General features: G+C 54.4%; 7 protein-coding genes across 7 annotated transcripts; 3 read left to right on the top strand and 4 right to left on the bottom strand.

Moving 5' to 3' along the window:
* Positions 1-57: 57 nt before the first annotated feature.
* Positions 58-664, bottom strand: AAFC00_005366 (uncharacterized protein; the record flags this gene model as incomplete). The annotated part of the gene is made up of 3 exons (XM_069345141.1): positions 58-101; positions 166-555; positions 634-664. The coding sequence occupies 3 exons, from the start codon at positions 662-664 to the stop codon at positions 58-60; spliced, it is 465 nt and encodes a 154-aa protein (XP_069202968.1).
* A 367-nt stretch (positions 665-1,031) lies between these two features.
* On the top strand, positions 1,032-3,371 carry AAFC00_005365 (uncharacterized protein; the record flags this gene model as incomplete). Its single annotated transcript, XM_069345140.1, has 1 exon — positions 1,032-3,371. The coding sequence occupies one exon, from the start codon at positions 1,032-1,034 to the stop codon at positions 3,369-3,371; it is 2,340 nt and encodes a 779-aa protein (XP_069202967.1).
* A 487-nt stretch (positions 3,372-3,858) lies between these two features.
* AAFC00_005364 (uncharacterized protein) lies at positions 3,859-5,349 on the bottom strand (the record flags this gene model as incomplete). Its single annotated transcript, XM_069345138.1, has 1 exon — positions 3,859-5,349. The coding sequence occupies one exon, from the start codon at positions 5,347-5,349 to the stop codon at positions 3,859-3,861; it is 1,491 nt and encodes a 496-aa protein (XP_069202966.1).
* A 447-nt stretch (positions 5,350-5,796) lies between these two features.
* Positions 5,797-7,973, bottom strand: AAFC00_005363 (uncharacterized protein; the record flags this gene model as incomplete). The annotated part of the gene is made up of 2 exons (XM_069347799.1): positions 5,797-6,384; positions 6,438-7,973. 2 exons carry the CDS (start codon positions 7,971-7,973, stop codon positions 5,797-5,799), a joined length of 2,124 nt encoding a protein of 707 aa, XP_069202965.1.
* Positions 7,974-10,231: 2,258 nt separating this feature from the next.
* AAFC00_005362 (uncharacterized protein) lies at positions 10,232-12,190 on the top strand (the record flags this gene model as incomplete). Its single annotated transcript, XM_069345137.1, has 3 exons — positions 10,232-10,493; positions 10,555-10,676; positions 10,733-12,190. 3 exons carry the CDS (start codon positions 10,232-10,234, stop codon positions 12,188-12,190), a joined length of 1,842 nt encoding a protein of 613 aa, XP_069202964.1.
* Positions 12,191-12,693: 503 nt separating this feature from the next.
* On the bottom strand, positions 12,694-13,436 carry AAFC00_005361 (uncharacterized protein; the record flags this gene model as incomplete). Its single annotated transcript, XM_069345136.1, has 2 exons — positions 12,694-12,789; positions 12,849-13,436. The coding sequence occupies 2 exons, from the start codon at positions 13,434-13,436 to the stop codon at positions 12,694-12,696; spliced, it is 684 nt and encodes a 227-aa protein (XP_069202963.1).
* A 732-nt stretch (positions 13,437-14,168) lies between these two features.
* AAFC00_005360 (uncharacterized protein) lies at positions 14,169-15,334 on the top strand (the record flags this gene model as incomplete). The annotated part of the gene is made up of 2 exons (XM_069345135.1): positions 14,169-14,605; positions 14,680-15,334. 2 exons carry the CDS (start codon positions 14,169-14,171, stop codon positions 15,332-15,334), a joined length of 1,092 nt encoding a protein of 363 aa, XP_069202962.1.
* Between the last annotated feature and the right edge of the window lie 280 nt (positions 15,335-15,614).

Here is a 15,614-nt window from a genome sequence, read left to right as displayed (position 1 = left end):
GGATTCGTGAACGCATGAGACACAGCTCATGCCACTGACTTTGGCTCTGGCTCAGGCTCACGCACCCGCCTGGTTGCTGGCCAAGACCTTCTGGCGCATAACTGTTCGCATCGAGCATTAGCAAACACAGAACAAGAGATAGAAAAGTGAGACACAGCAGCATACCCTCCTCAATAAGCCTCAGATTCTGCGCCTTGCCATTGACAATCGTCTCCAGATCCTTGATGTTCTTACTCAACTCCTCCGACTTGCCCTCGTAGAACTTCTTGGCCTGATGCGTCGTCTTCTCCACGTAGAACCCCGTGCCTACGTCGACCATGACCGTCTCCGTAGACGCCAGCGTGCCGGGCACGTACAGCGACGACGTCAAGGGCACGAGGAGCGGCTTGTTGGCGCTCGAGTTTGCGACTCCCGCGTTGATGCTCGTTATGCAGTCGCGGAACTTCTGGGCCGCGGATCGCAGTTGTGAGTATGACGAGGTCAGGTGCTGGACTTCGTCGTCGAGTTGTTTCTTTACTTGGGCCAGTTGTTGCACTGATAGTGAGGCCAGGTCGACTGTTGGTTTGGTGGGTCAATTAGTTGTGTTCCCTCGTTTCCTTTTGGTGTAGGGATGGTGATTTGTTTCTTTCTTACTTTGACCGCCCTGCTGACTGGCGCCGGACATTATGTGCAGCAGATCAGAGAGTCCAACTGTTAGTTGAGTATATGGAATGTCAAGTGAAGATAGCTGGTGATGCAATTAAATGCAATTATGAAACACGAACATGGAAGGGTTTAGAGTAAGTGAACTGCATCTTGCATCTTCTGCATGACTCGAGGAACAGCACATGGCGGGGCAGTTTTCTTGGCGGGATTGCCTCCCGCCCCCCCCCTAGTCCCATCCTGGTATATTGATGTCCACGACGTCACGGGATCTGGCGTTTCTTCTTCGTTTCCTTACGCGTCAACCCTAGACGTCTTGAACTCACAGGGTGGAAACGTTCTAACTCCTTGGGACGCAGTCACAGAGGAACCTCAGGAACAGATACATCATGGCGCAGAAGAAAAAGAGGTCCAAGATCGACGAGGCCAGACACTACCTGCAAGGAGGCGGTGTAGTCAGAGAAGACTCCGACGACGAACTCGGACACGAAGACCACCCCTGGGAATGGATATACAATGACACGGCAAGCGAAATCGTGGGCGCCAGGATGGGCTCCTTTGAGTGTCGAGTCGGAGACACGGTCTTGCTGAAAGCCGCGGGTAACGAGGCATGGGTGGCCATTATATGCGAGTTGTCAGATGGCGAGCTGGAAGACGAAGACGGCGAGATGGTCATGGACAAGAAAGCCACTTTCATGTGGTTCTCGTCGGAGAAGGAAATCGTGAACAAGAACAAGAAGAGAACTGATTTCTTGCCTAATGAGCTGTACATCACTACTGGCACCGATGACAACTCGCTTTCTACTATCAATGGAAAGGCTACCGTGCTGTCTCCTGATGTCTTCAATGCTCGCTATCCCAGTGGCAAGGTGGCAAAGACTTCCAAGGACTATGGCAAGATCTTTGTCTGCAGACGCGGATGCAACACCAGGACGACTACTTATACCGAAGAATTTACGTGGGAGAACATCTATCGTGGACCCGATGACCTTGGGTCACTGGTGGAAATGGTCGACAAGCAGACGACATCAACTCGCAAACGAAGAGGGCCGGCGAAAACGCCATATCGCGAGCCGGATGACTTTGTCGCTACCGACGACGAGCAAGACGGCGAGTTCAGCACGCCCCGGAAACGTCGCAGGACGACAGCTTCGACTCCGACCTCGAAACGGAAAACCCAAAGCCCCTCGAAAAAGGAATTGCTGACCACTCCCTCCCATCGCCGCATCAACGCTAAAAGACCGCTTGAGTTCACGCCTCTTGGTACGAGAGTGCTGGCGCCGTCATACACAGCCTCCCCGCATCAAGTGGCCCGTAGCACGCTACATGTCTCTGCGGTGCCACATGCCCTGCCATGCCGAGAAGACGAATTCGCAACCGTTTATTCTCATCTCGAAGCAGCCATTGCAGCAAACACGGGCGCCTGTATCTATATCTCTGGTACCCCGGGAACAGGCAAGACAGCGACCGTGCGCGAGGTCGTAGCCGCATTGAATGTGGCCGTCAGCGCCGACGAATTAGACGATTTCGTCTTTGTTGAGATCAACGGTATGAAAGTCACCGATCCGCATCAGTCATACTCTCTGCTCTGGGAAGCACTGAAGGGACAACGCGTCAGCGCTTCGCATGCACTCGAGCTTCTGGAGAAGGAATTCACCACACCTTCGCCGAGACGAGTGCCTTGTGTCGTACTGATGGACGAACTCGATCAGCTCGTGACGCGCAGTCAGGGCGTCATGTACAACTTTTTCAATTGGCCGCAGCTGAAACACAGTCGGCTTATTGTTCTTGCCGTCGCCAACACAATGGACTTGCCAGAGCGCACACTGAGTAATAAGATCAGTTCGCGACTCGGCCTGACAAGAATCACATTCCCAGGCTACACGCATCAGCAACTCATCAAGATCATCCAGAGCAGACTAGAAGGCGTAGGCCAAGTAGTAGTGGAACCAGACGCCGTGCAATTCGCGAGTCGAAAAGTAGCCGCCGTGAGCGGAGACGCGCGACGAGCTCTAGACGTATGCAGACGAGCAGTCGAGATCGCCGAAGCAGAAGCAGTGGCCGAGGCCGCCGCCGCCGCCGCCGCCGCCGCCGCCGCCGCCAACCCGAACAAAGAGAATAACAACGTCAACGACGACCTCGCTGCCCTCGTACCCGGAACACCGAGCAAAACCCCCGGCCGAGCAACAGGCCTAACCAACATGGTCAAAGGCAAGCGCGGCATCGTGACCATCGCCACGATCAAAAAAGCAATCAACGAAGCCACATCGACGCCTCTGGCCGCATACCTACGGACCTTACCTCTGGCGTCCAAACTCTTTCTCGCAGCTTTACTCGCTCGGATCCGCCGCACTGGAATCGGCGAGAGTGTGCTGGGCGACGTCATGGACGAGGCGAAACGGATGAGTGTTCTGTCCGACCTCAAGGGCATCGAAGAAGTCCTTTTGGCGCCTGATCGCACGTTCGCACTCTCGACGAATAGTAATAGTGCACTCATCAGCACGCCGGGCAAAAGAGGTCGACAAGTCGCTCGCAAAGACGTCGACAAAGCAGCCAGGATAAGAGGCATGGCGTTTGCGGCGGCAGAGTTGTCAGAAGCGGGCATTATTGGTTTAGAGAACAGGAGGGGAGAGAGGACGGCGAGGGTCAGGTTGGGGGTCGGACAAGAGGACGTCAGAGCTGCGCTGAGAGATGACGACGAGTGTAGAGGTCTGGGCTTCTCTGCGTAGGCATGGCGAACCTCTGGGTAGAGACTCTGGTTTGTTCTTCTAGTTCTCGCTGCGGACTTCCAAGACTCCGAAGTCTTGTCGTTGTTGTTTTTGTTCTTTCCCGGCGGCATGTACTGTTCCTTTTCTTCTTGATACCCCTCTTTCTCCATCCTCCTGAATGCCTGTATACTATGTAGCTAGACAGCACTTCACGTTTAGTTCTCGCCTCTAGCGTCCTGGGTGCAGCGGCATACAATTACGAAATATAGTGACTAGCCGGACGTAAAGTACATCAAGCAAACCAGACGTGCAACACCTACCTTACTCTGGCTTATAATCGTTCGTGCATGTAAACAGGTCATGTATACATAGAAGTGAATGACTGAGAATAATGCATGATATGCATGGGATGGATAGGTTTCGTTTTCATTTGTTTGTGGGTATCGTGATGTGTGTAGCACTTGTTCTTGCCTTTTCCCCTCTGTCCCTTTCTCCTTGACGTAAGAGATCAAAACTTCTGTCTCCCAAGCGTCGGTCTCCAGTCCAGCGGATAACTATCCTCGGTGGCATTCTCATCCTGTTTCCAGACCTTGATCGTCTTGTCCGCCTCTCCGGTCAGCAGTCTCGAACCCGAGAGATCAAACGTCGAGCTCATGATGCCCGCTTCTGCATCCAAACTGCCGGGCTGCGCGATGCTCTCCTCGTGCTGGAATTTGTACCCTGTCTTCCAGTCCCAGAAGGCAATGGACCCGTTGTCGCCGCCCGAGAACATGACGTTTTCTTGGTTGACGGCGAGCGTGTTGATGATGGCGTTGTGGCCGTCGAAGTTCTGCATGAAGGCGCCCTCGGGGCATTTCCACTGCTTGATCTGGGCGGACGAGGCGGACGCGAAAGTGAATTCCGAGGGGTGGGTGGCGAGAGCGCGCACGCCCTTTTTGTGGTGGGTCAGGACGCCCATTGTCTTTCCCGCTGCGAGATCGTACATGCGCACTGTCGAGTCCAGCGAGGATGATATGACCTGGGGATCGGCTTCTTGGCATACCACGCTCGACACTGTTTGTTTGTGGCCCGAGAGGACGTGGATGTTGGAGCGCGTGCGCATGTCCCAGACGCGGACGACGCCGTCGCGACCGCCCGTACATAGCACATCGAGGGTCGGATGCAGAGCGAGAGTGTAGACGCCCGAGAGATGGCCGTGGTAGTCGCGGATGACCTTGTTGGTCTCGAGATCCCAGCATTTGACTTTCTTGTCTTCGGCGCAACTGAACAGATACGGATGGCGAGGACTGACGGCCAAGCCGCGCACGGTAGAAATGTGTCCAGTCAGAGTCAGCTTCAGCGTGCCGCTTGCCATGTCCCAGATCTTGATTGTGCGGTCGCCTGCGCCCGAGGCAAACCACTGGTTGCCAGGCTCGACCGCCAGCGCGCGCACCCAGCCCAAGTGGCCCGATATAACCCTCATGAGCTTCCATGGAGCATGCCATTGCGGCTTCTGCTGTCTCACTGTGTCTCTCCGTACCAGGCTCGATGACGGAAGGTTTCTCTGCGGCGTGGGTCCGTCTGCATTCGGGGGTGGTCGCGCTCCAGGCCCGGAACCATTGACGCGTAGGGTGAGAGCATTGGATGCCTGACTCGGCGCCAGGCGAGGCGATTGCGAGGCAGCGACGCCTTGAATCATTTTGGCCATTTTCTGGTCTGATGCTTGATCCTCTGTCGTCGTCTTTGGCTTCTTCCTTCGCGCCGCTGCAGAGGCCGACGCGTTCGCTTGCTTCGCCGCGAGCACCGCCGGTAACTCTTTCACGTCTGCGTATTCTTGTCGTATCCTGCATGATAGGCTGGCCTTCTGTGCTTGTTCTGAGGGGCTGGGTTTCGATGGCGCGATTGCTGGTTGAGCGAACTTGTCCAGCGCCGACGGTGCGCCAAAATCGGCCGCGAATATCTCTCGCGTGCGCTTCGCTGAGACGTGCACCGCCTGGGATGCTGTTTGCATGTCTGCCATAGTCACGAGATAGCAAACAGTTGGTGATGACAATGTCAATTACTCCTCGTCCTACAACTCTACATGTCGATTGTGACGCTCCGCTGCGATGCCAAGACTTTCCGCTGTGCCAAGTATCACCGCCTCTTTATTCGGTACTCTGAGCCTCCAATGCACTCTATCTCGCAATCACATGCCACCTCACTCCGAGGTACAATCTCCTTCGAATGTGCTTGAAATATGGGTGAACGTCTGCTGAACTAGAATGGATTCGGTTTAGTGTAACACAAGCCTGCGTGCGCTACGTGTTCCACAGTTACATGCTGTAGAACTATCTTAACTATGTTACCTATCTCATGCCACCATAATGATTCCAAAGTTCCATGGCAACGTCGTGCTCAATCTTCCAGGTCGAGCCTGATTGATTGTTGCAACGCCATCCACGTAGTCTCGCCTTAGAGCGATTCCCTATTTGGATCGAGTCCTCATCAAGCCTGCAGCGCACGTGTTGTTGTACCAGCCCAGAGACAGGTTATCCATGAAGAACACCCGGTGCTCCCCGTTGACAGACGCTTGAAACTGAAGTCCGCTCAGACCCACCATCGACTTTGGAAAGAAGACATGTTTCAGCCTGCAGTTGTCGAAGCCCGGACAACCTGGAAGTGTGAAGTTCTGCTGATACGCCATGACTTCCTTGCCACTTCCCTGAAACACGTAACCAGATACCTGCACCGTGCAGTCCTCCGGGCCCGCATTGTCACAGCCCAGGTAGGCGCTGTACGCATTGAACCAGAACGCCGACTGTGATGCACGATCGCCGGCCCCTATCTCCCCTACGTGCTCACCTCCTGCTCCAGGGTTGTCGCTTGGCCCGGTCTCGTTCGTCAGGAACATGACAAGACGTGGTTCTGACACAGGAGGAAAGGGATCGCTTGGTGGAGGGATATACACGTAGCCATTGGCAAAGTACAGATGGTGATACGGATTGAAGACTGGCGGCGCATCGTTGGGATCAGTAATTGGCTCCATCGGCGAGAAAGTTGGCTCGTCATCCCACTGCAGACATGGTTAGCCACGACCATCTTGATACGCAATTTGGAGTAGCTTACTGTCAGCACAAAATCACCGTGCTCGCCACACACTGACGGTGTCGGCATGACGCTAGAGCTACCCGTGGTGCTAGGTACTGTCGTCAGGGTTGAGGCATTTCTGAATGTCAACGATGGACCCGATGCACCGCTAAAGGAAGCGAATTTGGAGTAGCTTGTTGAGTTGGCTTCTCGAGTGTGGTCGGTCGATCCACGTGATACAGCCGTCGAAACGTTGGCGTTTGTTGACAGAGAAGGGATCAACGAGGTGGCAGCCACGATGGTGCTCGAGGCTGCTGTATGTGCCGACACCGAGCCTACATCACCGTTGCTTCGAGTAAACAGTGACAGAGGAGATGTTGTGTATGAAGCTCCGAAAGCCGGACCAGCATTTGCTGTAGAACCTTCGCTGGTATTCTTGGTCAGGCTCGAGGTTGCATTCGGCGAAGGCATCTCATATCCTGTCTGAGTAATGTTCACAACGCTGGTCGTGACAGGACTGTTAGCCACCCGCGAAACACTAGTCGAAGTGGAGGCGGTCGAGTTTCCAAGTATAGTTGGTACCGACACATGGCCAGTAGTGTTTGGCAAAGGGCCAGGCAGTGTGCCGCTGTAAGATTGGGATTGCTGGCTGGCAAGAAGGGGGTCAACAGCCACGCCGGTAGCTGGTAAGACACCATATCCTGCACCAGTTGTATCGACCCCGTCGGTCACGGATCGTGATGCCGAGCCGAAGATGAAATTGGCAACATCTGACTGTGCTGTGACTGTAAGGCCAAGTGGTGGATCAGCTGGGTCAAGCCTTGAGGAGCTTTGATCGCTGGCGCTCGTGGGTGGATGTGCAAATGCAAGACTGATTGTTGTTGTGACAGGTCGACCGGTTACGGTAGAGATGCCGGCCAACGATGTTGCTGCTGCCGACACGATGCCGAAAGTGACATTCGGACTCGAAGCCCCTTCGACACCTGGAACAGGCGGACTCTGCGTCATGTACAAAGTGCTGACGGAAACAATCTGTGTTGTGAAGGTTGAAGTGACGACGGATGTACTGGTAGGATTCACATATGCCCCGCTCGTAACGCCGACCGTGATGGTTGCGCGAGCCGCTGTAGAGACTTGGGAGACTGTCACTGTTCTTTCTGGAGCAGCCGCAGTGGGGTATATGGTAACCTGTACAGTACTGGTTACATAGGTGCGGTGATTTGAAGGTGGAGCGCGACCGTCAATCCATGTTGTAGTGCCGTTGGAAAGGGCATAGTAGTAAGCGTGAGTGTTAGAAGAGGTTGGATCGGCAGGATCCAGAGCTACGGAAGTCGTCTGTGCGTACACAGTGATACGATTGGTAAGAGTGGAATAGCTGGTTACGGTTGCAAGTGAAGTGCTGGTGGAAAATGGTGATACAGATGAGGCAATGTTCGAAGCATTGCTATCAATTGATGCGGCGCTTATGATAGGGTCCGAAGCCGAGACATCACTTATAGAGTTCAATGGGGATCTGGGGAAGGTCGAATTGAACTTTGGTGCTGTGACGGTCGTGGTTGCGGTCTTGGTCATCATAGAGCAGCCAGTAGAATTGCTGCAGATGGTCAAGATCAGCCAATGTACATCTGAACTACTTGCAGCCCTTTCGACACTCCTCATCATGTCAAAAGGGGGCGGTGGATGCTGTTGAGGAGATATAGAAGAACAAACCTCTGGCCATTCACTAGGGATGCTGCAAGCACAAGGCAAAGTGCAGCACTAGCGAAGAACTGTCTGAATTGCATGATGTCTCCCCGAGCGAATGATGTGTATTATGAGGTCTTTTGCAGGGTGATGAAGGGATTGAGGAAACCAAAAGAGTGACAGAATTCAGAAGAGTTTCGAAGGAGAGGAGAGGCACCTGGAGGTTGCAAAGGTGAAAGTCACGGGGGAAGTCACGACCCATGAGATCGGGTCAAACCATCACCTTCAGACTTCGCGTTTGCTGTCATGTCGCACTTCATCTCCCTATCCTTCAAACGCCAAGGAGTGCGAACGAGATGTTGGAGAACAAGACAAGCTGTTCATCGAAGGAGTCCTGTGCAAAGCCATGCATCGCATTCGACTATGGACATATGGAAAGGCTGCAAGATTGGTACAAGGAATACCTACTGATCATGATGGACGGTCCATCTTCCTGTTATACATATCACCAACGGGCCCATGGTTATGTCAGTGCCATTACATACAGTACATATGAATGCGCTCTCGACTTGAAGACATAACACAGGGACTATAATGGCAGACCTGCCGTCTGATGGAGAATGGAAAAGAGACTGGGTCTCGATGCTCGAAAGGCATCAGTAATCAAGTGCGTACACGGTCACCTGCCTCGGGTGCTTGGCTGTCACTCTCATGCCTGTGCGATCCGGGGTCAAAGGATAGCTGCATTTGCATTGTGGCCGGCGTGGCTATGAGACGGCTACGGCTACAGCTACGGTGGCTCGGCTTCGCGTTTGCTGCACAAGGGTGGGGATTTCGAGTGGAGGCAGTGATGAGAGACAGGCAAATCAGATAGGGTGAGCGAGGCGATATTGGCTGTACGCGTAGACGCCGAGGACAGCGGACATGAGATACGGGGTGAGAGATGCAGAAGTAGGTTGATGGCAAGCCAGGCTTCCAGGGCGTTGGCGCACAGAGACACATTATTGTGCCCCAGTGCATGCTGCATGCGCGAGTAAGGTGCCTTGAGATAAGGCTAGAGGCAGAGATAAGGTAGACGAACGAGGGGGCCCTCGGGAGCCCGTATTGTACACCACGAGCAACAAGTTCAGGTCGTGTTCGGGAATGGTCAATCGGGGAGACTCTAGGTGGATCATCCAAGGGCAATGTAGCCCTTCTTCTACCTTGCGCATCAGGATGCCTTTGCCGTTTAGGGGACTTGTACAAGTGTTCCAACGAATGAGGTGGGCTTGTCCTCGTACAATAATTAATCGTACAATATGATGCCATACCTTTCATGTGGGGTACGGCAGGCAAGGTACTTGGACTGCAAGCCGAGATCATGTCTTGTCTGTGTCTGGTCTGTGTCTTGCAGCAGTAAGGTACTTTAGCTATGCGACGTGGTGAGGCGCAGACAGACGGGTATGGTAGCTCTGCAGGTCTGCCGCTTTGCCTTGATAGTTCAAGCTCGAGGGGCTCGAGGGGGTCCACGTCTTGTGAGCGGTTTTCGACTGGCGGTTCGATACGCCGTTCTACTGGCGCTTGACCGCGAATGATGAATGTGGAGATGCTCGAGGCACGGACAAAAGCGTATTTTCCTCGGCGCCCATTGATGTTGCTGTACTGTCTCCGTAGCTGTGATGAGATGCCTGGATTGTCGTCGAGATCCTGTACCTGTAGCGTCTGGGGCGAGGTCGAGTCCCTTCCCATCTTGACCTCGACTGATATCCAGACATTTCTCGTTTAATCATTCCTGTTCAACCGTCCATGACCGCCAAGCCGTCGATAACCATCATCCGACGATACTACTCCACTAGCATTTGCGACACTACCTTGTTCATATTCCTCCGAGTGGCTCGAGTAAGGTAGACACACCCAGTACAGCAGCAGTACAGCCAACCGCTGCCCAGCACCGTCATTGCCGTAGCGCGACCCTTCATCTTCCGCCAGCCCAAGGTCCACCACCTGACCCCCTTACGCAACCACTCTTCACATCTTTCTGTGCTTGCTCTACTACACACCTTGAGATTTGTATAGCTTGCCACTAGTCAACACGACAAAACACCCAACCGTCAGAAGTAGTAGTAATAGTAGTGCATCACTGCTCTGCTGCGCTCACTGGCTCCCAAGTCATGAGCAACCCTCTGTCTCCGCTATCGCCGACCCATGACGCATCCGCACCCTTTCCCGACATGAATGGCGGCAGCAGTAATGGCAGTGCGAGCGGCGTCAATGGCGCCTCAAGAGGAGGATTGAATGCAAATGGAATGCCCGTACCTGCCGCTCCTCACAACCGCACCGCCAGTGCTCCGTTCAATACAATGCAGCAGCAGCGAGAATACAACAACATGGGAGCCGCCTTCACTGGACCGCGGAGTCCTCCCAAGGCCAAGAGTGAGCACTCACTGACCGCGTTGTCTTCTCCCAGAACAAGTAACCTGACTGCTCCATCCAGACACATCCCACGTTCCTTGCAAGTTCTACCCCTACGGCACCTGTCAAGCCGGCGCTGCCTGTCAATTCTCACACGACCTCGACCCCATGACCCAGAACGCTCCCTGTAAATACTTTGCAAAGGTACACTAGTGTCGTTCTGGCTTATCTCTGAGACATGCGACTGATGAGTCCCACAGGGAAGCTGCAAATTCGGTCAAGGCTGCGCCCTCGCCCACATCCTTCCAGACGGCAGAGTGATCAACCGTCCACCTCGAGGCCAGACCTTTGCTTACGCCAGACGCTCACACATCCCCCACGCTCTACCTCCCGGCCCGCCCTCGCTGTTGTCAATGCAGGCACACGATCTGTCCGCCGCCCAGCAAGACCTTTCCTACCAGACCTCGACCGCCGATGATCCTCTGGATCCCCGTTACCACCAGCACCCCACGCTTGCTCTCTCTAGCCACGACGGCCCACAGGGCTCTGCAGACCCTTCCGTCACTTTCAGCTCGCCTCCGCACGATTCTCGCTTGCCTGCATCTCCGACCAACAGGGGTCTCAGTGTCCTTGACGCTCCTCTGCCCAGCTCCTTCGACAGCCAAGGCATCTCTCTCGCGGCACGGCATGGTCCATTCGCTGCTTCGCTTCCCCATCGCTTCGGAATCGAATCGCCCCCTTCTTCACTGCCCAATAAGCCTTTCGCCAGCAACTTGAAGTTCCGCGGTCTGCAGGGCTCCACTTTTGGTGATCCCGCCAATCTGGACGGCGTTCTGCACGGCATGGGCTCGTCACCGCCGAGCTTCGATGAGCCGCTGAGCTTCTCCAAGCGACCACTGCACTCGGAGCGACTGCATTCCGAGAGACTTGCTGCGCGACCGCGCATGGGAATGATGTCGGCCTCTCTCGGAACGCGTCCCTCTCTTTTCCAGCCCGATCATTCGAGCTCGGACCTGGATGAGAGTGACGATGATGGCATCGGCGAGGATCTACTACCCTCGAGTCTGCATGAGCTTCTACCCCAGGAAAAGCTCCGTCGCTTCTCGCGCAACATTGGTGATGATGATACGAACCCGTCTTTCCTTTCCGCCGGGCGACGCGCTATATCGAACGGCAACACTCCGCAGGACAGCAAAGTGGGAAGCCTCAGCCCACACTCGGCCAGTCCGTCCCGTTACAATGCGCTCTTCACCTCGCGCTCGCTCTCAAAGGCAGACTCGGACAGCAACGGTGCCTCTGCCTTCGGTCATGTTGGGTCCCCTTTGCGACCCTCGGCTCTTCGCTCCTCGTCGTTGGCCAATGTCTCTTCCACTGGTGATGTGAGCCCACACGCCATCGGCAGCCCCCCGAGACAAGCGTCCATGTCCATGCTCACACAGGAGCTCCAGCGCACCCAGATCAACGACCAGAACAGGTCACTCGGCGTTTCTTCAAGACCCATGTCCATGACATCCAATCCCGCACGCAACAGCCTGGCAGAGCGTGGCATGAGCAGCAGCAGCCTTGGGCGCGAGACAATTGAGGAGGAGCAAGGCCTGTTCTCCATGGAGGAAGAAGACGTCGATCCTCCCATGCATGCCAAGAACACCCGGAATCCTGTGTATGGCATAATGCCCGGCAAGAGTGAGCCCACACTCGGCCCCATTGGTACAAAATGAGGGTCTGTCGAGGGTTTTTCTTTCGTATGTCAATCTTGCATAGACAGGGGGGCGCACACGGCTTTTTGTTGCTACATGCCTGATGAGAACATGTCCTGTGGTGTCTTGCGTCCAAGACTACATATCTGTGAAATCTACACTCTCACCAAAGAAGCTCCCGACATTCTTGATTCCAGAGGCAGTGGGTGGGCGTCAACGCGGACACGGGTGGATTTTTGCATGGCTGGACGACCAAAAGAAAAGAAGAGAAAAGGCGAATCAAGCATGGCGAAGAAGCAAAAGCAGTGTCGAGAAACAGATTTTGTCAATCAGAGATTTATCTCAGAGTAAAGACGAGAGCTTCAGGCTCGACTTGGAGGACAAGATATGATATAATCATTCGCTTTCTTAGCTGTGAGGTTTTATATATATACACACATGAATACTAGGGGAAGATGCATCATACGGCGTATCATAACTCGGTGTCCACTCCAACATAGCCCGTTGACTTGGTTTACCTTGGATTAACAAGTATTGCCTGACGAGACAGTAGAAGTGTCCTCGGACTTTTGTTTGATCTGTCGGAAAATGTCCAAGAATGCCGACGGCTCCTCGGCGCCCTGTTCAGTAGCAGTCAGTGATTGTTCACATTCGAATGTTTCAACGCAGAACAACATACCTGCACCTCAAACACATCATTAATGGTGAAGTTCGGCACCCCAGAGATGAACTTCCTCTTGGCCTGCGCGACCTCCCTATCAACCTCTGGCCCACCCTTGTCGCTACCCAACCACTCCTCGACCTCTTCCGCACCAATACCCCCCTCGACAGCAGCGCGGCTCAAAACCGCATGATCAGTGATATCTTGGTTCTTCTCAAAATAAGCATTGAAAAGCCTCTCGACGACCCTCGTCTGCGTCTCCTCGCCCTTGGTCTTCGCCAGCTGGATCAACCTGTGCGCATCCCTCGTATTTCCCGTCTTGCCGCCGAACCCAAACTCAATGCCCACGGACTTGCCGATCTGCGCCAGACGGATCTGCATCATGCGGGTGCGCTGGACGCCGAACTTGCTCTCGTACATGGCTTGCTTGTCGACGGATTGCTTGGGCGCGTCGGGGTTCAGGTAGAAGGGCGCCCAGGTCGTGCTGAATGTGTCCTGGGGGAATCGCGTCTTGTGGGAGGCGATGGCGGCGTCGAGGCGGTTTTTGCCCACGTAGCACCAGGGGCAGACGACGTCGCTTACGATCTCGATGCGGTAGGTCGTCATTCTTGAGAGGGTTTGTCGGAACGCCACGGTGGGTGGGTTTTTGCTCTTCTGTTTTCTGCGTCTTTGTGGGCTTGGTTGCTCGAGGGTGGGTTTTGGTGGATCAGATCTCGAGGGCGACCCTGTTCACTTTTTGTCTTTCGGGGCACTGAAGTCTTGGGCGATTGGATGAGCGATTGTCACGAATGTTCATATGGAAAAGGAGAGGAGAGGGTCGAGGAGGTGATTACAGGGGAGTTGCTGTCTAGTAGACCACAAAGATGGAGCCATTGTGCCTCGGCAGTAGAGTAGTGGTTGATTATTAATTAATTCCATGCTTAACTGCGAAGAACTAGGTGGACATTTTCCGCAACAGACACAATTGGCGTGAAGCAGACGGTGATTGATGCCAATGACTTTCCTGAAATATGGTCATTGTGTATTCGCACTACATTTCGTATGGTCGCTTCCTCTGTCATCACAATATCACTGACGAGGAGAAGCGTGTACCGCAGACTGTCTTCACATAGAAACATCAAGGTGGGATGATCCACGGCGAGTCAGCATGTGACGTGAAGCAGAGCAGAAACGAGTCAGTCCAGCTCAGCCCTACGAGCAGCAGCAGCTTTCACATGTCATTCACTCCTCATTGATCCTTTACTTGTGTTATCTATCGTCTATAACAACATCAGCCTGCCTCTTTTCCATGTGCGCGCATTCCGCCTTGCTCACACAGACTTGTGTTGGATAAACCAAATGTCAGAGGAACCACTGTTCCGCCCTTCGAAGCGGCGCCGGATCGCGCGCCTCAAGCAGACCACCTCCGACGACGACGACGACAACGAAAGTGCATCTCCGAGACCGACACCGCTCGATGCGACATGTCTCGAAGCAGTAGCCGCCGCCGAGAGACTCTCTCCATCCGCTGCAGAGCATGATGGCGAAGAAGATGGCTTGCGAAAGAGGCCCTCGGTTCTGCAGCGCCGACCCGGCAACAAGAGAGGCGCAGGACTAGCATTCACCAGTGCCGCCTCGACTAGATTAAAAGAAGCCCATCAAGACGATGGAGATTCGCAGGCTCTGACGACGGCGACAACAACGATAACAAACCCCGGCACATCACTGACCGAACAGGCGAGCAGTCGCTTCGTTGCGCCGACGGGGCAAGTGGTCAAACTCGACGACAAGCACATGTATGTCTCTTTCCCCATTTCTTGTCTCTATCATTTTTTCCCAGCAAAACGACACGGGTGACTGACGGCGTAAGGATGGCATTTATAGACTCAAAGTTAGCTGAGCTTCGTGCTGGCAACCAGAGCGGCTCTGCTGCCAACACCACTGCTCATCGCGCCAGTGGCATGGACCCGAACAACGCCCTCCGTGACGAAGAAGCCAACAGCGCAGCCGCCTCGACACCATCTCTCGCAACAGCAACAGCGACATGTTCAAATCAAAGTCAAGCGCCGCTCACGGCTTCTTCATCTCACATCCAACCGCGGCCCAAAGCCCCGCGCCTCGGCCGCGACGGCAAACCCTTCCGCACGCGCAAGGAACGCAACCAACCCTCCGAGTTCGACAAGACCCGCGACCTGATGGTCGAGCAAATCCTGCGCGAAGCACCGCTGGAAAACATCTACGAAGACCGCGCGTCGTCGCGCCACTCGAAACCCTCCGTCGGGCCGCAGAGCAACGCCACGGGCGTCGTCGAAGCAGGGCATAACGTCGAAGCTGACTTGCTCGTGGCCACGCGCTTTCAGGAGGAGTTCGTCGCGCAGAGAGAGGCCAGGCAGCAGCGGAAACACGCTGCTGCGCCGCCTGCTGGAGGCAAGAATGAGCCGTCTAGGGGCCCCAAGTTGGGCGGGAGTAGGAGTCAGCGCGCGGCTATGCGCGCTATGGAGGAGGCGAGTAAGGCGAAGAAATAGGGACCTGTTTTTTTTGCTGCAGCGCAATACTGTTACCACGTTCCTGCCTCTCACCATCATCCAGCTTCACGAATATAAGATATTACAAAAACGCTTCACCTCAACGACAAAAAAAATTTGCTTATCATGGGAAATTCTCGACTTCTCTCAGCTAATCTGATCATAATGAATGTAGCGGACGAAGAGACAAAACATCGTCCATCATCCTCCGTGCAAAAGCATCACTGCCTTCACACACGTCGAGATCCGTAAAGCATCATCGTAGGCTCTTCTTCCACAG

The sequence above is a fragment of the Neodothiora populina genome, assembly GCF_041146345.1.
Source record: "Neodothiora populina strain CPC 39397 chromosome Unknown canker_contig_5, whole genome shotgun sequence".
Taxonomy (NCBI): Eukaryota; Fungi; Ascomycota; class Dothideomycetes; order Dothideales; family Dothioraceae; genus Neodothiora; species Neodothiora populina.
This window is presented reverse-complemented; position numbering and strand designations above follow the sequence as displayed.